General features: G+C 42.8%; 1 protein-coding gene across 2 annotated transcripts in view; it reads left to right on the top strand.

Annotated features, from left to right (window-relative positions):
• The window catches only part of LOC138953484 (tyrosine-protein phosphatase non-receptor type 21-like), a 34,838-nt gene extending 11,303 nt beyond the window's left edge, over positions 1–23,535 (top strand). Inside the window, exons 9-21 of one of the 2 annotated variants that reach the window (XM_070325325.1) lie at positions 150–232; positions 1,441–1,491; positions 3,446–3,494; positions 5,203–5,254; positions 5,502–5,824; positions 7,350–8,828; positions 9,338–9,463; positions 10,840–11,058; positions 12,823–12,951; positions 20,721–20,795; positions 21,250–21,409; positions 21,826–21,983; positions 22,284–23,535. In XM_070325325.1, coding sequence (XP_070181426.1) covers positions 150–232; positions 1,441–1,491; positions 3,446–3,494; positions 5,203–5,254; positions 5,502–5,824; positions 7,350–8,828; positions 9,338–9,463; positions 10,840–11,058; positions 12,823–12,951; positions 20,721–20,795; positions 21,250–21,409; positions 21,826–21,983; positions 22,284–22,412 — 3,033 coding nt within the window. In that variant the 3' untranslated portion in view covers positions 22,413–23,535. The remainder of the gene's footprint in view (positions 1–149; positions 233–1,440; positions 1,492–3,445; positions 3,495–5,202; positions 5,255–5,501; positions 5,825–7,349; positions 8,829–9,337; positions 9,464–10,839; positions 11,059–12,822; positions 12,952–20,720; positions 20,796–21,249; positions 21,410–21,825; positions 21,984–22,283) is intronic. The other variant, XM_070325327.1, reaches the window with a different exon arrangement.
• Positions 23,536–24,648: the final 1,113 nt, after the last annotated feature.

The raw sequence follows: 24,648 nt of genomic DNA, 5'->3' as shown, positions 1-24,648 counted from the left end.
TCAGAGAAGTAAACGACTGTTGTAGAAATGATCCAAAATTACACATTGTTTTTATGTGCGTGTGTGTGCGCATGTGTGTGTGTGTGTGTCTCTGTGTGTGTGTGTGTGTGTCTCTGTGTGTGTGTGTCTCTGTGTGTGTGTGATATCAGGAGGACACAGAAACAGCCAAGTATGTGCACAGACTGGGACAGCTTCAACATCGTTTCTACAAATCTAACAGGGCTAATCTCAGGTAAGCAGTGCAACACTGCACATTATTTACCATAATTTGATGTACTATATGCTCCAAAAAGCGCAGTTACTGTTGAAGTAAGATTGTAACTTATTTTTCAGTGGGGGGGGGGTGGATTCAGCGCCAAGACATTGCTTTTGGAAACTTTGTTTAGGTATCGTGCATGGACTTCCTGAATCATAAGCTTCAGTCAAGTGTGTATTGTGAAATGCATGATATAACAAAATTCAGAGAAGCAGTCTGTATTTTGTCAGATTTAATACCAAGCATGTCACCCTAGTATTAATTCTAACAGGAATGTTAGTAGCTTTTGTATGATTACACAGTGCATGGATTTGAGTATAGCACACGCAGTGAGGCCTGAGTCACAGAGGCTATCAATTCATGTCAGCATGTTACAATATAATGTTGTTATAAATGATAACAGTAACACAATCAGATACAGTTGTATTTGTATTCATAATTGTACATACAAAAGTTTTACACACTTGCGACGGCATGTAGATTTATATCAACAAGAATGAACTTTCTTCAGAACCATAAGAGGGAAGTGCTATTTTTTGTATGACTGTGACATATACTGAAACGATGATAGACACATTTCGTGCTTCATACAGTCTTTGTGACATGCCTACAAATGAATTCCTCTATGATATTATGATTCAAATAACTGTTTCACTTGACAAACTGATGTGTATTTCTGTGATAATATCGTAAACATTTACAGTTAAACAGTAACTTCAAGCAAAAGAAGACTTCAATAGAGCAAGCTGCAAAAGTCTGACAGGTATAACATGACAAACTGAGGAAGGAAAATCATATTTGGAAATGATTTATTTGATGTAAGAGAAAAACTCTTGCTTTCTCAATGTGAAGTATTGGCTGCTGACATACAAGAGCCAGACAGATTCATGGTCATTTGTCAGGTAAAATAAGACACAAATTTAGAGGAGATACAGTGGAACCCCCCTTTATGACCTCTTTAAATCTGGGATAATCGGGCTTTAAAATTACAGGGGAGGTTTCACTGTACTGGGTAATCATAAATGAATAAGAAGAGATGTTTAAAAACAGGATCTTGGGTAATGCAAGAAAGAGCAGTTTGCTCTGTTGAAGTTGAAGAGTCATTAACTTGCATCTTGCCGTGCCCTGTCCTTGACTTAATTGACCTTGACCTGACCTTGAGTGCTGCACGCCTTCTCTTGCAGTGGCAGCATGGCTGACGTCAGTCTTGTCGACGCTGATGGTGCTCTCTTTCAGTAAGCACGCTCTCCTCTTCTTTTCTCCATTTATTTTTGTTTCGCTCTGTTATTCCCTAAGGCCCGGATGGTTCACGTGTTTTTTTCATTTGTACCGTCCACATCACTCAATCTTCTCATTTTAAGAAATGAAGGAAATCAGAGATCAGCTAGGGATGTATTATTTGAACTAAAGGCAAAGTTGGTTAATAAATCTGTCTCAGTTTTTATCAGCTGTGGAAGAGTTTCTCCCCTTCAAAGCAGAGAGGCAAGCTCACACTGCTCCTAATTGGAGGCAAGCAATCATGGCATCACAATGAATAATGAGCTCAAATGTGCGTGTAATGCAATGTCCGCTCAATATGATAATAGGAGTTCACTTTTCACTGCTGCTATGATTACTTTCCTCCACTGATCAGTGATCGTGTGTGTTTGCCTCACTGTTTTGAAGGGGCGCAACTCTTCCACAGCCCAAAAAAAATCAACATTATTTCTGAAGATTGTCTATTGAGGCTTTTAAGATTGTGTTTTGAGGTTTTGTTTGAGAAAAGGAGTAAAACTATAAAGTACAGTGATATCTGTCATGTGATGGCCTTTTGATGAAAGAACAGCTTCAAATGAGGGTAGTTGCCCTGAACAGGGATTTCCTCACTAATCTGAGAAGAAAAAGAAGAAAGACATTTTTTCATTGATCACAGCACATCTCCAGCTATAAGGGACACCAGAGATGAAGAGGCACTCTTGTATTCTAGTTTGGTTCCAGGTATGCCCTCTTGTGACTACTATACTCATCCAAAAAGAAGACCATCACAGTCCTAATGCACTTTTATGATTATTGTAAATGATTCTTGATGGTTATTGTCATTTATAACAAACCCCACCCAAACCGTCATTGAACATAAATAATTTCACTTTCACAGTGAGAAATAGTTGCTGCATTTTGTTCTTTGGCTGAGTTGATTTTTCATAACCTTGTGTATCATTTATTGCCAGTTGTAATCATTATATATACAGTATAATACACACCTTTGTTTCATTTAACACAGGTGCACATTCTGTATCAAATGGTAAACCCACGAATTATTATAAATATATTGATTTGAATTTTCGCCTGCAACTGTTGTTTGTTTGTTCTTTTCATCACAGCCTATTTCAAGTTAAGTTTTCTCTGCTGTTGAATGATGTTGAAAATCGCCTTATAAGAGAGCAGTTTTTTTGGTTTCTCTTGTTTAAAGTTTGTTATGTGCTGTTTTTGTTTTGCCTTGTAAGTAGAGTGTAGCAATTCCAAAGTTTGATAGCATGTTCACTAGCTGGTGTGTTATTTTGTTCCCTATGCTGCAGCCCATCATATTGTAGACATTATTTCATAACATCGGCTGAGCTTCACAATGTTTTTGCATGCAAAGCATGGCTGTTAAAAGCTGAATTACTTGACAAACACAAGCCATTTCTACAATATTTTCACATGTCTTTTTGCTAATACAGTACAACCAGTTAATATTTAAAGCGCTCTGGGAGTTTCAGTTTGTGTTAAGCTGCAAGCATGTCTTGCCTGCTGTTACTTCATGATATGTGCACCCTGATGTTACCTCAAAAGGTTTTGACCTTTGACTAAGGAGTGACAAAAAGACAGTTGGTCTCAAATGCTGAGAATTACAACATTCTTCACATATACTGGGCGCTTTTCATATCAGTGAGAAATCTGTTTCATTCCAGAAGTGTTTTTAGTTTGAAGAATGCACACTTTCTTTTTCTAGTTATGGGTGAATTGCAGTTATTTAACAAACAAACAAACAAACAAAAAAAGAGGAGGAGAAAGAACATAGAAACTTCAAATAACATGGCTGTTAGGATGCTTGCCTGGCTAAACAGCAGAAAACCTTTTATTAATCACCTGGTTACTAAACTTTCGTTGAAATAAATGAAAAATTTAAAGCAAAGGCCTGAATTTATTGACTTTAGTTTTGCCTTGCAGAGATAACCAGCAAATGCAGATAACTCCGGTGGATTCATCTCAAGAATTGGTCAGTAGTTTTGTCTTGCAAGCCGTATATGTATGATACAAATGTAATAACAAAGAGATCCTATACTCTGATACAGTTAAATGTAGTTAGTTGTATCAGCTGAGCATATTTTGCACAGAATATAACCGTCTTACAAATGCAGACCTGTTTACCAGTACGATTTGGGCGTATTTTGTACGCCGAATTATTATCGGTACGACAATACGCGACACACGCACAAAATACGACTAAGAAAAAGTCCAGAATACGTTTTCTGGTGTTGGTGTGCTGATTACGGGATGGTACAACTGATACCAGTTTCGGTCTAAGGGAGATAACCCTGACAGCGAGTCTTCAGCTGTACAAACCTCGTTCAGTTGTTGGCACGTGCGATCGTCTGGACAATCGTGGCAAAACTTGATGAAGCAGAAAATGTTGCCAGTTTTGGGTGACTGGATCAAGTCTAAACAGCAGAAGCAGCACATTTTCTTGGAGAAATATAAGAAAGAGCCAGGAATTGTGGAGTCTACTGTGGGAAACAGTTATGCACACTGCAAGTATTGCTGATGGGGCCATGTCGATCAAAAGAGTGGGATTCCCTGTAGGTGGAGTTCCTGTAGAGAGATTCCCTGTATACAGGGAATCCCACAGGTTAGAGGTTTTCAATAAAACTTGCAAACCATACTCGAATTTCAAAGAATTATCACTGAAGATCGAAAAACATCAAATTCTACCGATGTCGCAAAGCATCACGTGACTTTCAGCGATATCAGCGAAACACTACTGGAACTAAACCCTGTGGGATTCCCTGTATACAGGAAATCCCCCTACAGAAACTCCACCTACAGGGAATCCCACTCTTTTGGTCGACATAGACCCCATCAGCGCAAGTATTGTAGGCCTAAATCAGATTTCTCCGTTGCCTATGCCGGGAAATATGACATCGAACGACACTGCAGTTCCAAAACTCACCTGGACAAGGTTGCTACAAAGAAATCCGCTGAAAACTGCCAAGGAATTATAAAGTTCATTCCCGCAAAGCTAATCCTGCCAGAAGAAAAGGCTGTAGTCCGTGCTGAAGCAATGCTTTCTGAGATGGTTGTAAAAATGAACTTGCCACTGTCAACCGCAGATGTTATTTCACGAAGTTCATCTTTTCATTATTAATCTGTTTGGAAGACACGGGTTATAATGCTACACACTGACAGGTAAATAAAATTGTTTTATCCTTGTTGTATTGGAAGGAGTTAAGTTCTGAAGGTGTTCACAAGACATGCTATTCTTACACAAACACGTTTGCACCCACGCGTACATTTTCCCTAGCCCATATGGCTTTGATTGCAAAGTACACCAACCTTTTGAAAAATACACTCAACTGTTTGGGAAAGTACTCTTGCTTCGGTTTTAAAGTAAACAGGTCTGCAAATGGATGTGTTTTGCCATCTGTTTTATACCTCAGACATCTCTGGTGCCGTTAAAGCTAAGAAGCGATCTGTTTCTTATTTGGAGGTAAAAGCTAACTTTCAACAGATTTTGAATGTTTTCCTTCATCCCCATGCCACAGCCTTAAGAATTTTTCTGTTTCATATGATGCTTGTTAGTCTGTCACCTGCACTTGCATCATGACAGATATCTAATGCTTCTAGTCTTTCAGTTAAAGGAGATGATAATAAGAAGTTGTTTATATTGGTGAAAATAAATTTGTTTATGGTTGTTTTCCGGATTGCAGGCTCAGTCACAGACTTCCTTGGTCTACTTACAAGAGCAGCGGGCCCAGCAAGGTCTGTTTTGATTTCTTTCTTTCTTTCTTTCTGTCTTTCTTTCTTTCTTTCTGACTTTTTGTCTTTTATGCTTTCTGTTTGTGTTTCTTTCTTTCTTATTTTATTTCTTTCTTTATTTTTAAACAAGAAGCTTAATAAAGGTCTCAGGTGTCCGTGTGGAACTTCTTGAACTTAAAATAAATTACTGGATATGGGAAAAGAAAGGTGCTTAAATCTCTCGTTTTTAATCTCATGCGTGTTTCTACAGGGGAAACCCCTCAAGCGGTAGCGCCTGAAGAATACTACCGCCACTCCCAGCAAAGCCTGGATTCTGTCCTCTCTGAGATCCAACAACAGCAACTGCAGCAGCAGCAGCAGCAGCAGCAGCAGCAGCAACTACAACACAGCCAGAACAACATGATGGTCGACGGCAATGTGTATAATGTCAGCACCACCCCACAGGGGTCTACGACCCCAACCCCTCAGATGGATCCGGTGTACGCCAATCGTGCTGCAATGCTCCCGGCCTACAGGCCGAGTCCTGACTATGACATTGTGATGCAGACACGAAGAATTCAAGTTCACATGCAGGTATGGATTAACAGTGATATTTGAATGGTGTTACTGTTTCTTGAGTTGTGGTGCTGAATTAGAATTTTGTTCGATTGAGAAATTTGTTTGTAGTTTTTCAAAGACTCAAAGATTTTAATGTCATTATAGCAACAAGGAAAATTGTCTCCTGATGTATTTCTGATGAACAAATTATCTTTGTTTCTTTAACAAATGAAAGTGCTATATTTAAGTTTTAAGGTAAAGCTAAAAGTTAATAGGAAAAAATTCCACTGTTTGATAATACATCAAAATATTTTGCTGAGCTGTTGTTAAGACGTCGGCCTTTCATGTGGACAGTTCGGAGTTTGAATCCCAGCCACGTCTGGTGGGTTAAAAGTAGATATATTTTTGATTTCCCAGGTCAACTTTTCCCCCTTCATGTGTACACGCAGGCACAAGACAAAGTATGCACGTTAAAGATCCTGTAACCCGTGTCAGAGTTCTGTGAGTTATAGAAAAATGAAAATACCCAGCAAGCATCACCCAAAAACGGAGTATAGCTGCCTAAATGATGGTGAAAAAAACAGTCATTCACACAAACACCCGCTCGAGCAAAGTGGGGGTTGCAGCCTATCAACGCAGAAGAAGAAGAAGAAAGTGTACCGTACTTTCGGGACTATAAGGCGCTTTGTTATATAGGGCGCAACCCCCACAATTTGAGGTAAAATTGAGAAAAAACATCACATTGGGCGCTTCCGGTCTATAAGCCGCACATCAAAGGAAGAATACAGAGTGGAAATATTTGTGCTCTGTGTGTGCCGCGAGATCAAAGGCAGGTCCATTGTGATAGCTGGGTGGCCTTGTTTACAGACAGTGGTTCCCATTTCAAATCTGAGAGAGGAAACTTTCCCTGCACCGGGGTCAATGACCGAGTTTTATCTATGATCTATCACCTCTCATAGATCATAGATAAAACTCCGTCATTGACCCCGGTACAGGGAAAGTCTCCTTTCATGTCTGAGAAGAAACACTGGTGTGCAGATCAAAGGCAGGTCCTTTGTGTCAGCTGGGTGGCCTTGTTTACAGACAGGACCTTCTTCCCCCCCCCCCTTGGGGTCAATGACCCAGTTTTATCTATGGGGGGGCGGTCTTTTTGATGTCTTGAGAGGAAACTTGGCCAGGGTAGCACTCCCTGCACCAGGGTCAGTGACCCAGTTTAACCTATGGGGCGGTCTTTTTGATGTCTTGAGAGGAAACTTGGCCAGGGTAGCACTCCCTGCACCGGGTCAGTGACCCAGTTTAACCTTTAGGGCGGTCTCTTTGATGTCTTGAGAAGAAACTTGGCCAGGGTAGTACTAGTAGCTGAAACATGCATTATCACAAGTTGTTTGACTGGTACTCAGGCGGTCTCTTTGGTGTCTGAGATGAAACTTGGCCAGGGATTTCTATTTTAACAACACATAGGGCGCTTCCGTTCAATAAGCCGCAGGGGTCAAGATTGAGAAAAAAAAGTTGCGCCTTATAGTCTGTAAAATACGGTACCAATGGTTGTTTTTGTTTACAGGAAAGCCAGCAGCAGCCCCATCAGCACCAACAACAGAACCTTGGTCAGGCCCAGGTGTACACCCACCCTGAAGGCATCTCCTATAGCCAGCCAGAGATCAGACAGTCCAGCTTGCAGCCTGTCTACGACGAGGGAAACTACGTCAATGCTGCCGCCATCAGAAGCTACAACCACAACATCTACGCCATGCACAACATCCATGATGCGCACAACTACTATGCCTTGAGGGGTGGGGTGGGTGCCGGCGGGGAGAGGGGTGGGGGTAACTTGACCAGCGTTCACACGACGTACAGTTCTCCAGAGCTGAACGTCCAGCCCCCACAAGGGGAGCAGTTCACCACCACTGGGTCTGGCAGTGAGACGCTGATCACTACAGACACTCTTGCTTACCATTTCCGCCCGCCACCGCCGTACCCTCGTACCAGTACCAGCACCCCTGACCTTGCGTCACAGGCAATGGGAAGTCCCAGTGACCCTACAGACTTGGCGTCATCAAATCCTGCACTGTCTGCTGCAGCTCTGGACAGTGGCTCCCCCTCACAAAGTGGGGCTGAAGCTGGTAGTGATGTGTTGGCTATGGCTGGTGTTCCCCCGGCAGTTTCGGAGGGTGGGGTGACCGGGGATGCTCTGTTGGCGCCGAACTTGGCCCACTTGCAGGTGGTGGACTCTCCTGGCGCCGTTGATCAGGACGACACTTCCAGCGAACATTCCTACACCACCTTCCACGCCAAAGAGTCGGACGAGAGTTCGGACGATGCCTGCAAGCTGTCACAGCGTGAGAGCCAATCACAGATCCACATCCGCATGCTGGGTCCCAAGGAAGCTCCGCCCCAGTCCAAAACCAAAGAAGTGGCGACGCTCAGAGAGAGCTTCCGTCGCATGATGATCGCCCGATCGGGCTCAATCCGCGGGTCTCGAAAGAGCTTCCGTGAGTCTTCCGAACCCAAACCCGCCACAGACCCGGTAAATCTCACCCCAGTTAGTGAACAGCCATCAGACACTTCCATTACGTCCCAGCAGTCAACCCCTGCATCGGACACAAGCACACTTTCAGAGACACACGTTTACGCTGGACTGCCTGTTCCATGCAGTGAAGATAGCAGCTCAGAGATGCAGGAGATTCTTGAGAAACTGGGAGACCCACCCCCTTACCCTGGCAACAAACCCCCTATGTACACCTCCCCTCAAGAACTTGTGCCAGACTTGCCCCCACGAGAAAGGCTGTCTATAGATCTCGCTCAGGTGGTGCCACCACCGTCCAGCGTGTCTGCAGAGACAGTGATGGCTGTGTTACCACCCACAGGGGGAGGGGGAGAGAGGGAGGAAAAGCATGCAGAGACACACAGTATGGCGGAATCCAGCAGCGAAGCGGATTCTGGCATGCCTCATGCGGAGGAGGAAGAAGAGGAGGAGAGAAGGAGTAGGGTGGAGGAGGAGGACCCTGGAGTGGAGTCTGGCAGTGACACTGACTCCATCAGGGTGAGTACATCTCGTCTCTTTAAAAACTGTGACGTTAAGAAAAAGCAAGAAAGCAATCAGACAACCAAGCAGACAAGCAAGTCAGAAAGGTAGCAGAGTATGTGTAAGGCGGGTTTCATGTGTGGAACATTTGATTTCTAATGGTGTGACTTATGCTGGGATAAAGTAAGAACAAAATGCACTCATGCAGTATTCTTTTGTTATAGCCATACTGTTTCTTACAAATTGAATTGTCTCCACGCAAATGTTTGTTAAAAGGATAATAATCCTGACTTCTAACTGGTAGAGTGAGCGGTGTTTCCAGCTGCTGGTTAACATCAAAACAGACTTATTTCTCACATTTCAGCGGACAGTCATACAGTGAACCCCTTTGTCAGACTTCTCCTGTAACTGTAACTAGCATAAGCTCTTTTCAGGAATATAAAGTTGATAACATCATACAACACCTTAAATCAAAAACTGAACGATCAAACAGATTCACATTGATTTTGATTTGACAATGTTTGCAGAATGGCACAGGGAGGCAGATGAACATGGGTCCACTGAAGATGGCTGCTATGAACGGCCTGACCCTGTCGCACTCTGTGGTCATGGCGCTCATGAATGACGAGAGTCGGGCACCCAAGGATGAGAGGGTATGTATACAGGCATGGGAATTGTCCGCCGAACGGCGGATTTCCGCCGAATTTTTTTTTTGTTCCGCCGAAAATGCAAAAGTATCCGCCGAAAAAATAAAGGGGGGAGGCACACAAAAAAAGCACCGGTTACTTTGGCCTTTGCGCAAAAGCCCGCGAAAACTTTCCGTACTTTGTTCACGCACTGCTACCGCCCGCCTCAGTTATTGAACTTTTATGTTTGAAAGTAAACCAGATTGCACAGATTGTGTTACAAGTTACATTTTCCTGTTTGTCTCAACAGATCAATTTTTTTACAAATGTAAACCATATATAATACATGTATATATTTTTGTTCTTCAAAAAAGCAAAAATTGGTACATTTTTGTACTAAAAACTCTAATTCTAAAAACAGAATTTAATGGCAAACTTGGAGCTCAGATGACACCAGATTGCACCATCTGGGTTCTTTGGAGAAATTTTTTTTCCGGGGGGGCATGCCCCCGGACCCCCCTAGTAAGGCTAGGCGCTTTGCGCCGTCGACTTGACGCTTCGCGTCTTCAGTTATAAATTTTCCGCCTTTTTTACAATTTTCAATTCCCATGCCTGCTATAGCATTAGCAGACCTGGGAACCCATACGTTTTCGCCGTATTTTGTACGCATGATCGTCTAGAATACGAGAAGTATGGTTAGTGGGAAAAAATACGACGAGAACAATTCCTAGACTTCTTTTCTTCACAAGCACATCCCAAAGCCAATCCAGTATTTTAACACATGATTAGAATTTTTGTCAGTAAACATTCATTGATTGAAAGAAGCATTTGTTTTAAACGTTTTGGTAAATTTGATTAACATAGCAACGGAAGCGTGTGAAACATGTTTAAATCATGGATGTTCAAATGCTGTTTGGGGTATGCTAATTTTTTCTGAAAATACACAAAGTTTGCTCGAGAAAACTCTGAGTGCAAAACAGGGGTTCCCATGTCTGCATTAGCAGTGACGTTCTGTCAAATTGTAATTGTTTTGATTGTTTAGTGACTGTTTCATCAAATCACTGAAATAATGTGACAGAATGTTGTGTTATCTATTGACCACATCAAGTAAAACATGCAATTCAGTTCAGCTTTGAGGGTTTAAGTGTGTCTGTTTATATGAGATAGTTGTTGTGTGTACCTTTGTTGGTGTTCGCTTGTTTATATGTTTGATCATTCATGTGTTGGTGGTGGTGAATGTTTTTGTTGTGTGTTCTTTACTAAAACTTCTTTCTTAACGGATTTTTTTTTTTACTGATCACTGCAGTTGTGTTGATAGCGTTGTTGATGAAACTTTTTTTTAATTTGTTACAAAAACTTTCCCATTGACAATTTGACTTGCATGTTGTATTGTCTGCTTTCAGCGTAAAATTCTGGAAAGCAAGATCTCAGATGGTCAAGTATTTATGGAGTTTGAGGAGATTCCCAAAAAAGCAGCGCATCAGGTGTGCAATGTTGCCAAGGCTTCTCACAACCAGTCCAGGAATCGTTTCAAAGACGTTCTGCCATACGACGCCACTCGAGTGAAACTGACTACCAGGAAAGACAATCCTGATGGCTATGTTAATGCTTCTCATATCAAGGTACAGGCGCAAGAACAGTTCATCTAACTGTTAACAACAGTGTGTAAACTGTTGAGATACTTTAAAAGTATACTTGTGGAATGACATATTTGTGCACATTTGTCTGTGAATTTGAGGAAAGTAGGTTGGCAAGTGAAAGTTGACAGATACTGTATTAACAAGGCTGACACTTCATAAATCAATGATCAGGAATCTGACTGTCAATTCTGTGAAAGTTCAAAATTATTAATTTCTAAGCCCTGTGTCAGAAGGCTAGTACAGCAGTCCCTCTCATGAACGGACACCCTTGGGCCATAGCAAAACTGTCCGTACATTGCAGGTGTCCGGTCACGGGAGGGGTGACCACACCACCCCCTCCCCCATACACTCACACAGAGACACACAAACAACAGGATTGAGTCTATGCTAATCACTTCTTGTGGCTACTAAACAATAACAATAAACTCCTAATACTTCTTTAAACGTTCTGTAAAAATGATTTGTATGAAAAGTGTTGAAAAGAAGAGATAAAATAAATCCTCAAGGCAGTGAACACACTCACCATGCTCTGACATACGAAAGCAGCCACACAAACACAGCACAGAGGAGCGTGTGCAGATGCTTTGCAAGAATAAGCTTGAAAACCAGTTTGAATAAATAGCAGCAGATAGAGCTGCATGTCATAATCAAGTAATTTATTTGTTTCTTGTCTGGCTTTATTGACTGCATGCCGATCATGTGGCATGGCAGTGACTTTTCACTCTTCAGTCGGAAATACACTGTACATAACACAGCTCCCACTCTCCCTCACTAATGCCTACCCCAAGCCGTGACAACTGATGCTTGGAAATTGTGTGGAAGAGTACACCTCTCTATTTCTCTCCAATGCTCTTCCTGCTGACATGCGGTGACACCGGACACCCCACAGAGTTTAGCCAGCTAACCCTCCACCCCCCTCCCCCCTTTCTCTCTCTCACTCCCTCCAGCCATGTACTGTTGGGGGCTGTGGGCAGAGAGACCAGCTGCACTGTTCACTCAGAGCAAAACCAGTTGACTGTGTCGTAACTTTTGACAAAGCAAGACAACTGAAGGGTTCATAGATTAGGCAACCGACTCACTGGTCAAGGCTGAGGGGAAACAAGAGTATCTTGTCAATGAAAGAGGTTACACACAGACACACGATGGGTACACGTGCACTCAAGTTATCAGTGACTGTCATCACACCATTGCGGCTGTGATCTTTGTACCAAGAGCCGGACTGCTCTGTTATCGATTTTGTTGTGGTGAAAATTTGACGATGGTCTGTCCGTACATTGGAGGTATGACCTGCTGTTGGGACCGAAAATGAGTGTCCGCGTCCACGTTTTGCAGGTGTCCGTTTAAGGGGGGGCAAATATAGAAGGAAAACACTCCGTGCCAAGCAAATGTGTCCGTACATGTCAGGTGTCCGCTCACGCCGGGGGCCGTACATTGCAGGGACTGCTGTATTGATTATTGAGCAAAACTGAAACAAATTGGTGTGAACTTTGAATCATGTACACGCTCATTGCCTGGAGGATGGCGGAGTATTGTATGGTTGGAAAGTATTGAAATACTGAACTTCAGTGCTCTGATATCTAAAAACAATTTTAAAAAAATAAAAATATTAATGTAATGTTTTGTTTTGTTAACAATAAACATTCCATTAAACCTACAATTCTTGTTTTTTTATTCTGAATTTTGGAATGTTAGCAGTCTATCTGTTTTTGGAAAACTAAAAAAACTTTTGTTGTTATGATTGTGCAGTTGTCAGCAGCCCATATGGACTGGTGGTTCGTAGCAACGCAGGCACCGCTGCCAGACACAACACAGGACTTCTGGCAGATGATCTGGGAACAGGAGGTTGATGTCATTGCCATGCTCACAGCTTTCCAGGTAGGAATGAAAATACATATTTCTTTCGAATACATCACCTCAATTTAACTAATAGGAGTTACCTTACTTACGAGTGCTAGACTGAGAAGCGTCCTATGTTACCAGTACTAGACTGTAAACAAGGTCGCTAACTCTAGATTTCCGTCGGTATACCATTTAGGGGAGTAGTCTCCCTTTGTCGGTAGTACCTCTCTGCGCATGTGCCAATGCCCATAATCCCCAGTTTCAATTTCTTGCTACGGGGAGCTAGACGTGTATTTAGACCTTTCCCGTCTAAGAAGACTTCCTTCACAGGAACTACAACTTTCACCTTCAATCACGGTTTGGGCTTTCCTTTTTAAGGGCGATTACTACGCCCGTATACATTCAATGATTCATCACGTTGAACAACGTAACGAACCGTGAAAATGAAAGTGAAACGGCTTAAAATGTAACAAAGTTACTTGGTCATAAGTAGAAGGTACTTCAATCATCAATGATACCTTGTTGACACACAGAGCCTAACAGGCTCCGTTACTTGTCTTTTAAAACTAGTGAACATGCAATTGAACGACAACTATTCTTTACTCAGTCGTTACGAATGTCGAACAGATATTTACAGCGGTTGGACCGGTTTCATTGACGCAATAGAACTCCGCGAACGATAACTTACCTTGCAGCTTTCAATGGAAAGCAACGGCAGGTCACCCTACACATCAATGTAGAAATACGAACAAGACCTTCAACTTCGAAATTACCCAGAAGTTTTTTGCGTTTTAACAGCTTTTTATCGACAACAGCGAGGTTTACAAGGTGCGTTATCCCGACCGGAAGCGCATTTCTGATCCGAATTTTTAGGCGTACAAAGTACCGAGCGCCCGCGAAGGTTACATACGGCGTATGAATACTTCTGTCATTACAAACTGCGATGACTCTTGCGGGCAGCGTAGATACGGAACGCAGTACGCTTGAACGCTGATTGAACTGAAGGCACAGAGCGCCCGCGAATGTTACATACGGCGTATGAATACTTCGGTCATTACAAACTGCGATGACTTTTGCGGGCAGCGTAGATACGGACCGCAGTACGCTTGAACGCTGATAGAACTGAAAGCGGGTTGTATCGAAGAATAACAACAAACCTCGCCCGCTTGGAAAGAAAACCAAACACTGAGATTGAGACATGCGCCTCCGGGAATATTACGGAGGGAACTTCCTTTACTCTCAGAGAAAGGCAAGTAATTCTCTCTCCTATGTTTCTGGGAAACGGTGTTTTCTGCGGTTGGCAGATTATGGTTTTGGTATTTTTATCAGATGATCATGGTGGACTCACAGAGACCACGTGGTGGTACTTCTTCAAATTGGATAAAGAATACTTTCCTTGCCAACTTAACTTGATTAACTTGTAAACTTGTATGCGTGCATACATACACATTATATATGAGTAAATATATATTAAAAAAAAAAATTTTTTTTTTTTTTTTTTTAAATTGACAAGGAAGAATTAAAGTGTATGCAAACACAGATGGGACATCTTTATTGGGATATAATCCTTTTTTCTTGGCAAAGGGTATCAAAGAAGTCAGTTGATGTTACAAATTCCATTTTCATGGAGTGTTTAAATCAGCTATCTGAGTGGTAAAAGATTTAACTTATGGTTAAACTCAAGTGTTTACACTTTGAGATTTACACTCAGCTAAAATCTGTTGATACCACAGTGCCAGGAGACAGCTCTTCAAATTCAATTAGAACAGGCACACATATATACTTATGTTCTGTTCCAGTGCACAATTGATGTACATTACACTTGAATGACATGTTATGAATAATATACAGTTGAAACCATGCCTTAGGGGCATGAATAAACTTGGTTGTTAACACATGAGTATTACACTCAGCTGAGTTTTCACAACATGCAAGATCGAGCAAGGCTCTGAATAATACTCACAGGTGAGCTTCCTATAATGTTGTCATGCCTCTACTTATTCCTGGTTCGTAGGCAAAACCTAAGCCTCTGACCTTTAACAAGGCCACATCTCTACTGTTGTCACCTAATCCTACGACTAGGTTCTCAGAAGTAGACAACAGGACCTAACAATAAGAGGCCGCCCTTAAATAACACTGGCTCTAGTCAGGTTCATACAAGGGATACAATGTTTATCATTTCATATTATGGAAAATATAACATATTTGCTGAACGGATGTTGTTACAACACACAATTAACTATGCCTCCTAGACAGAGCGGCTACTCTCATGAGAAAGGTACTGGATAAACTCTTGGCACAACCATGCCGTTATCAGTACGAGGGGGAATTAAGTCATATTGACATGTATTTATATATACGTAGACATTACCAAACAGACAATGTCAGGCGCTCTGGGGGAATTCCTCCAGAAAGCACAGGAAGAGACAGGCTTCCTTTTTTGCCCTGGATCGTTGCGACAGCTTATGACAGACCCTCCAGCTGTCAGGCAAGACGTCCACTGGGCGTAACATGAGTAGAATCTCCCTGAGGTAGCTACAGCCTCGTCTGCAACCTCTCCCTTGAGGTGACCCCGAAACATGGCTGTTGACAGAACTGGGCCCCTCCCACCACTATCTTTGCCAGGGTTCCCCATCATGATGGTGGCTTCATGCATTTTGACTACCAGTATTCAGTGCTGCAAACTGCCTGTAGCGATGCTTCAGCACCGGAAGGACAGCTCCCGCCCCCCATTGCCTGTCTACCACCTCCTGACGGACTGAGGAAGACCTAATGTTTAACGCTCTTGGAACTAGACCAACACTTCACGCCTGACCATATTCAGCAGTGCCCGGCTACACAGAAGTCTGGGAGTGTGAGGAGAATGCCTAGAGCCTCCTAGTTATCTTCATCACATGGAATGGAGAGCTAATGGTTAGAGGCTACAACCTTCACACCGGGGAGCCGCCCTACCAGTAACAAGATGGCACCTGCAATCTGCATACAGATCACCAGTCAAACAGCGGTGGACAACTGAACAGGGTATGGTAGTCACATCAGTTTCCATGCATACTGCAAGCTCTTGAGGTCTCTAGATGTCTCCTTCGGATACACAGCTACAAGACAGACACTGCGCACCAAGATAAGAGGAATCAAAGTGTCTCAAGACATTTGCCTGAGGAAACGACTCTGAAGATCACTCACACTTGGAGTGGAGCTTGTTCAACAGGGTAACAGGCCCAAGAATCTTGCCATACAAGCGTCGGGCAACACGGGTGAGCATGTTCAGGCTACATCACAAGGCGGGGAGCTGTTGGAGATAACGCAGAGACGGGGGAAGAAGTGCTCTGAGAACGTCAAGTACAGATTGCTTTCATGACCTGTGGACGGACCCAGCGTAACAACTTGTAAGAGTTGCCCCTTCTTCCTGAATGTCATCTGACACCCGCATCAGCCAGGGGATGATGATAGAAATGTCAGATTGTACAGTCGACACTCAACAGAGGATGTCCGACACCTGTAACAGGTCACATCTCGACTGATAATGGTAACAACTCTGGCAGAAGCATCAACAGGAGAGACGACAGTAGACGTCCTAGAGAAGGGATGGGCCGTTTAAGATCACTGGGCAGGTGCCCCTGAGATGATCAGCAGCTTTTGGAAGACAACCTACCCCAGGGTCAGGCAGTCCTTAGGCTACAAAACCTCATGGTTATCTTCCTTGGACCAAGTCAAGAACCGCCCTGATATGGCGCTTCGTGGTCAGCTGGGCGTTAAGCAAACAAACAAACCAAGTCAAGGCAAAACCCTTCAACAGGGACAGCACTCAACCTACGTCATGCTTCAGAGACGGACAGACTTGACTAAAGAGGGAATGTCTCCCGAGGTGACTCCGCCCGTTTTTCCATGGACTTTCCAGGAAGGACACTGAGAGATAGTCTGAGGTCTGGCCAGCCATCCGCACTATGAGATCCATGGGCCAGATTTCATAGATCAAGGAGGACCTCTCAGCCCATGCGGATTGATTAGTGCTGCCAGACATCTTGGACTGGGTAAACCATACGTCCCTCCATCATTGAGTCAAATTTTCCTGGAACAAGAAGAGCTTCCTCTACCTTTAGGGGTATTGGGTACGGCCACAGACACACTTGGATTTGGGAAGGCTCAGCCACCCCTTCCAACCGAACCTTGAATTGGACAAGCTTCGTTTGCCTCTTACAACTGGCGCTCTAAGATCCCTGGACCACAGAGATAAGACCTAGAGGTATTCCTCCCCCGAAAGGCATAATGAGTGCGGCAATACCTTTGACAGTGGGTGAATGTGTCCATCCCATCCATATGTAGACTCTCAGATGCCTGGACTCAAAAGCTAAAGGAGCTGGAGGAAAGAGACACAGTGAGATCCTAGCAGGAGCTAGGAATACCACACAAGGCTATCTCCCTCGCTCCCAGTCTACGGTGACACAAGGTTATTGGGTGAGTATAAGTTGTGTCACTCTAAGAGCTTGAGGTAGAGACACAGTGAGATCCTAGCTGGAGCCAGGAATACCACACCAGCCTTTTCTCCCTCGCTCGAAGAGCCTGAGGTAGAGACACAGTGAGATCCTAGCTGGAGCCAGGAATACCACACCAGCCTATCTCACTCACTCCCAGTCTACGGCTACGCGTCGTTTTTTGGGCAAGAAACGTGGCAACTCGGGTGCTGACTAAGACCTTTGTCAAGTCAGAACTATGCATCAGACCAAGAGAGTACACCTCCTGCCTCAGGCAGGGGCCTGAAAACAACTCTGCATAGTCACCCTAGAGCTCAGCTCCACAAACAGCTGAAGTGCCCCAGAGCTCACAAAGCTATGCTGGTCAGACAATGCAACACTTGCCGCCCGCAGCCACGCCTACTGAAAATCCAGATATGGACTTGGGTGATCTAGGCAGAAGTACTACTGAGATCACAACATAAGACATCTTTGTGAGTTCAACTACCAGGGGGCAGAACTTTGCATCAGCCCAAGATAGTGCGCCTTCGGCCATAGGCCGGAGAACATCACTGCATAGTCATCTAAGAACTTGTGAGCTCTACAGAAATCTGGAGTGTCCCAGAACCCACAAAACCTATGCTGGGCAGACAACCCAGCAGATGCCACCTACAACCATGTTTACAGAAAACCTAGATCAAGGACCTGGCTGATCAAGCCAGAAAACGGTCCTGCTGAAATCACAAATGGGACCTCTCAGTGAGTTGCATGCCAGGCATGGCACCCTCTTGAGTAAGACAAGAGCGGTCATTCAGCCAATAAGGGCTCAGAGATGCCCATGGTCACTGGGGACCCCCTCACGCTATAAGTGTGGAATTTCAAAGTAAGAAGCAGGTTTTCCCCTTGGGTAAAGGCAATACAGCTGGCTGTCTTTCACTTGCTATTCTAGGACAAATGGTACCTTTAACCATTAAGGGTAGGCTTATAGCCCCCACATGCGTTGAGACAGGCACAGGAAAGGTGCAGACAGTGACCGTACTGCTGAGCGCACTTGCGCTTACTTCCTGTCACGCAGGAGGAACAGCTAAGTCAGCCTGAATTTACACTGGTATCTGTGCCTACCATCCTCATTAGAGAGGTAAATTCAGAGAGGATATATATATTCATTCATGCGACTGGCACAATTGTTTGCCATGGAAAGTGGTGCCTCAGACCAGAATTCTACAGGATCTCTGGAAACTCTGTCAATCTCCCTTAAATGGAGGATCAGTCGCAGAGACGCACCTTGGTGATAAGTTCAAGGTATTAGAGGAATTGTTATCTCTGACCATTCCTCATCTTTTAGGTCGTTCACCTGATCCACCTGCAGAACTTTACGTTGCTGGGGAGTTGGGTCGCTCAAGGCGCATAATGGCAAGTCATAACCATAACCCAACATTGATAAAGACAAGTGATCAGAGGAATAGTAACGACCATCGAGTAGAAACCAGCTCTACATTGACAGGTGGGACTTTCTTTCGATTGTCCCTTTCTGGAGCAAGTTGACACAGTGGCAACAATGCAACTTGCCACTCGCCCGACTCAGGATTTCTTGCTTCTCAGTCCGATGATCTATCCTTTTCTTCCCCCGATTTTACAGGGGGGATTCCGGACAAATGGGCTGAGTCGGGTGAGGTGACACTAGATTACCGATCGAAAGTCAACCCTCCAGCCTGTTATCTATTCTCCTATTAGTTAAATTGAGGTGATGTATTCGAAAGAAATATGTATTTTTTACAAGTAAAATGACTATTTCTAAGAATACTCACCTCAATTTAACCAGAGACCCTCCCACCAACCCCGCTATTGACTTAATAGCTTCGAATTGAAACTGGGGATTATGGGCATTGGCACATGCGCAGAGAGGTACTACCGACAAAGGGAGACTACTCCCCTAAATGGTATACCGACGGAAATCTAGAGTTAGCGACCTTGTTTACAGTCTAGTACTGGTAACATAGGACGCTTCTCAGTCTAGCACTCGTAAGTAAGGTAACTCCTATTAGTTAAATTGAGGTGAGTATTCTTAGAAATAGTCATTTTACTTGTAAAAAATACATTTCAATTGCAAATACTATACCATACCTTACAATTGCCAGGGGTATTTGGTTGGTCACACACAGGATTTAAGAAAAAGTACTGTCAGTCATGTGGTAGGAATAGAAATACAGTGGAGTCCGGGTACAAGGAATCTCAAGGGAGATACATTTTAGTTCGTTATATCAGTAATTCGCTGTAGAGTTTTCAACCCTAAATGGCCTCAAGACAAGTTTTCCCAATCACCTTCAAATGATCGTCCCATCGATCTTTCTCTGGAGAGCACAATCTCTGCATGTTTTCAACAGCTTCATAATATAATCCATAGAGAGAGGCAAACTAACAGCGGGAGGTGCATGAAAAGCGTCAGTTTTCACGATAAAACTTTGACTCGCTCATTCACGGGACATAACTGCACTCCGGACTGTCCACAGTGTTGAGCAATTTAGGAGACTTCACTGCCTGAGGAGAGTGTTGACTCAAACGAACGCGTGGTTCTATATCGCGTCACTCGGTCACGGATCGGAGAAAACAAAAAAACAGTTCCAGATTTCGAAACCATGTTCGTCAGCCATTGTTTTTAGCAAGACAGACCACATGTGCACGAGCTTCGCTGACGTACATCGCAAAATGTCATGACGTCACCACAACTTTCGGTTTTGGTTCGATCTGTTCCGTGCACCCCCCGCTGTTAGTTTGTTCAGAGTTCGCTCATCACGCGATGTGCACTTGTGTTTGTGTATTTTTGTGTATTTTTGTCTTTGGAGACAATTATTGACATCAGTTCGTTGTAGCCTTGTGACTTTTAGAGACAAAACGGCTCTGGGGCGATGAAAACGTGTTTGTTAAAAGAGGGGTTCGTTATGCAAATGTGTTAAAAAGGTTCGATGTAGCGGGAAAGTAACAAGTAAGAAATAGAAGGCTGTCTGCCGGGAAATCAATGGCAGTTTGTTAAAAGAGGGATTTCGTTATACCCAGGTTCGTTATAGCTGGACTCCACTGTACATTTGTTTTCTTTTGTTCTTTATTACTTTCTTCCTTTCTTTCTCTCTTTCTGCTGGTATTTCTCTTCATATGCTTGTCTTTGAAGGCAAAAGGTATGTGAATCAATATTTCAACAGAGCTTGTTTTGAGTGACATTTTGAAGCAAGTAAACAGAAGAAATTACTCTAATTAGCAAGTACTGAAGCAGCACTGCTGCCGTGGGATTTTGTAGTTTTGAGTGTGAGGATAGGAATAGGAAATATTTCCTAATATATTTGATGTATATGTTTCCAGGAACTAGGCAAGCAGAAATGCTTTGTTTACTGGCCGCAGGAGACGGGATCTCAGCACATTCACAAATATGGAGATGTGAGTGTTTGTATCTCTCTTCTTAGAGTATGTGTCTTTAAGTATTGCCTTTGCTTCTTCGAGAATCCAGAATAGACTGATGCTGGATGACTGCCCACTGCTATCATATTACTCTTCAGTTCAGCATCTTCGAGTACTTCCTTTTTTGTGCGTTTGTCAGTCTGACTGTGCAGATATTTGTACACTCACTGTTTCTGCTTTCTTTGTGTGTGTGTGTGTATGCTTCTGCCTTTGTGTGATGGTGTACTTTCTGCTTTCTATGGTTTTTGTGTGTGTGTGCGTGCATGCGTTTGTGCGTGTGAGTGTGCTTCTGCCTGTCTGGTATTCAAAGCAACTCACTTATAAACCAAAACACGAAAGAGAGAAGTGGAAAACAGTTCTTGGTCTTAACCTTGTTTGTCTACATTCTGGTGAGTACATCATTATTGATATTTATTAAACAACCATGTTACAGTTTGAGGTGGAGCTGCAGTTCATGCATGACTCGCTGTGCTACCTGACGAGCGGCATCATGGTGCGTCACATGCCCAGCAGGAAGGAGAAGATGGTGTGGCACCTGCAGTACACCGACTGGCCCGACCACGGTTGTCCCGAAGACACCTATGGTTTTCTGGGTAATTTGCTCTGTTTGCTTATTATGTGTTTATTATGCATTCTTTGTAGTTGTATTTTACTTGTGTTTGTCAAATCATTCCAAGCCAATAACCCGATGTGAGGCCTACAGTCCCACTGCGTGAATCTCAGATTGTCGTTTTTAGTATGTGACGTCACTTCCATAGGTTTAATTTGGGACTGTGCCCATTCAGATATAATTTTCCTTCAATTGACCAATTGTGATGTTCAGTGGTTTGTTCATGACCGGTGTCTGGAAAAACTTTTTATTCTGACTTTTGTATTTGTTAGTGAGTGAAATTCAGGGATGATGGCCAACATAAAAAATAAGCATCGGCAAAAAATCCTGGAGGTGCAACACCCTGAACAGAAATTGAGGACAGCTAATCAACTCATGTGTGTGTTTTTGAAATTCCAGGATTCTTGGACGAGATAGAGTCGGTATCTCGACTGGCAGAGAGCGAGGAGGGCAGCGGCAAGAAATCCCCAGTGGTGATCCACTGTAGCGCAGGGGTGGGAAGGACCGGCGTGGTGATCCTGACAATGGTCATGAAATGGTGTCTGGAACATAATCATGTGAGTTGTTTGTGTGTCTGTCTACATTCATGTCTGTGTGTCTGTTGAGCTGGCCGGTCTTTCTGCTGTGCATATTTATGTGTCTGTCTATTTTCTTGCTATTTTCTAGGTGTGTGTGTGTGTTTTTTGGTTTTGTGTGTGTGTGTTGTGTGTGATTATGTGTGTGCATGCATGTGTTCTGTGCGTGTGTGTGTTACTGGACTGTCTTCCATCTGTATGTATCTGTAGCTGAATGGAGATTTTAGACAGAGTTTTTCTCAACTCCCAATTTTAAAACTGTAATGCTCCTGTGTGTTTCAGAGTGTGGACTTACCAAGGGCTTTAACAGGAATCCGCAATCAGAGAATGCACATGGTGCAGACTCTAGCGCAGTACCAGTTCATCCACGACACTCTCATACAGTACCTCAAGAACACAAGACTCATCTAACACAAGCATCTGAACAGATTCACTGGACTTCAAGACATTTGCATCAGAATCAGTTTGTTGACGTCCAAAGTTTGGACAATGAGATTCATCTTCCAACCTGAAGTCAGCAATATTTTATTCAAATTGTTTATGCCATGTGGTACCAATAGACGAAAACATTGCAAATCCCTTGTGATCGCTCTTTGGTATTGCCAGTGCTCCACAACAGACATGAGGATGATACCTTGAAGTTTTAAATGTGTCTACAACAGACAGATTTGAAGCTGATATCCCAAAGTTGTTGCTGTGTCTGCCGAAGAATTGTGTGAGGTTGGTACCCCAGTGTTGTGCTTGCATCCGCAACAGAATTTCTTATTCCTGAACCGGTTTTCATGGTCTTTAGGTCAAAATCAGTTATCATCTATTCATCACAATACAATGGAATTACTCTCCTGGAGGCATAAAGACTCTTGAGACAGTGCATCCTACAGGGAAGTTATTTTTCAGGAATCTCACAACACACCGCTAATCCTATTATTCGAATTGAAACGTTATTCATGCGTCTTTTTGTTGTCCCCTGGACACTCATAATTTGATCATTGTTGTGACATTCACCCCTCAGGCTGTCCGTTGAATTTATTGATCAGTATTTTAAGAAAGTTCTTATTTTTCAATATTTTGTGTTTGTTTTATGTTTGTTTTTGTTTTGTTGATTTTCTTTTCCTTTCCTTCCTTTTGGCCAGTATAAAGTTTTACCCAAATATGACCAGTTCCCACTTATTGTCAAATCATTTTAACCCAAATATGACCAGTTTCCACTTTTTGTCCAAATCATTTTAATCATCAACTTCTAGGTCACATGAATCCACTTAAAGCCCGACCTCCTCTACAAAACTTTTCCTACTGTGCTTCCACAGCCTTTATGAGCTAAGCTGTCAACACAAGACCTTGTGCTAAGGGTGGTTTGTTCAGCGGAGTCAATTAGGCGTTTATAGTAGTGCCAAGACTGTTTGTTTATCTAGCGCACCCATGCTATCCAGACTTCTGACAGCTCCTGCATCGTAAATCTCCTTGTCCCAGGGTACAGGCTAGCCTACAGGAGCTGTTAGAAGTCGGCGATAGCATGGGCACGTTAGATAAACAAACAGTCTTGGCACTACTATAAACGCCTAATCGACTCTGCTAAACAAACCACCCCAAGCACCAGGTCTTGTGTTGACAGCTTAGCTGATAAAGGCTGTGGAACTACAGTAGGGAAAGTTTTGTAGAGGAGGTCGGGCTTTAAAATACATTGTTTCCCAAAAGTTAACATGATTCATATAAAATGTAAAACAAAATTAAGTTAATTTGAAACTTGCTGATGTTTTGTGTGGCCCTTACAAAAATGTGGCAAGTGTCTTTAAGTCTGTGAGTGATGAATATCTTGTGGTAATGAATTGTGTGATAAGAACTTTCATAATTTCTGAAGCATGCCAGTTTCTGGTCAAACTACGGGTGTGTTTTAGTAGGCTAATACATATTTCTGTGGTAGAAACATTCATGAGTTGCACTGGATGTTTTCCTGACAAGTGATCTTTAAAAAAAGGCAAGAGGTTTTTGTTCCTCCCACATGTAAATGTGAATAGTCAATACTGTTCTTTGTGAGAAAAGAAGAGGGCGATCCCAAATGTAATGGCACAAAGTCAGAATATTTTTAACGTATGTGATGTTTTATACTTAAAATTACCTGTACTTAAAAACATTGATTTTTTTTCACTTTGAAGGTGAAGATGCCTGTGAAATGGTTTTAAGCAACTTTTTTTGTCATGAAATTTGTGATCTTAACATGCTCAACTAAGTCAGTTTGAATTGTCCATGTATAATAATAAATGCCACGTTAGGGGGAAGAATTTACCCGATGCTCCCCAGCATGTCGTAAGAGGCGACTAACGGATTCTGTTTCTCCTTTTACCCTTGTTAAGTGTTTCTTGTATAGAATATAGTCAATTTTTGTAAAGATTTTAGTCAAGCAGTATGTAAGAAATGTTAAGTCCTTTGTACTGGAAACTTGCATTCTCCCAGTAAGGTAATATATTGTATTAGGTCAAAAAAAAAAAAGTCTGTTTACGGTAACATAGGCCCAAAAAATAGGGTTGGTAGGTCGGGTTTTTTTTTTTTTTTTCCCCAAAAAACCATATTTTTACGTTATTTTGCACACAAAAAACCCAAAATTTTTTTTAAAATTTTTTTTCCCCCCAAATGCCAAAAAAAAGTCTTG

Source organism: Littorina saxatilis, linkage group LG17 (assembly GCF_037325665.1).
Source record: "Littorina saxatilis isolate snail1 linkage group LG17, US_GU_Lsax_2.0, whole genome shotgun sequence".
Taxonomy (NCBI): domain Eukaryota; kingdom Metazoa; phylum Mollusca; class Gastropoda; order Littorinimorpha; family Littorinidae; genus Littorina; species Littorina saxatilis.
This window is presented reverse-complemented; position numbering and strand designations above follow the sequence as displayed.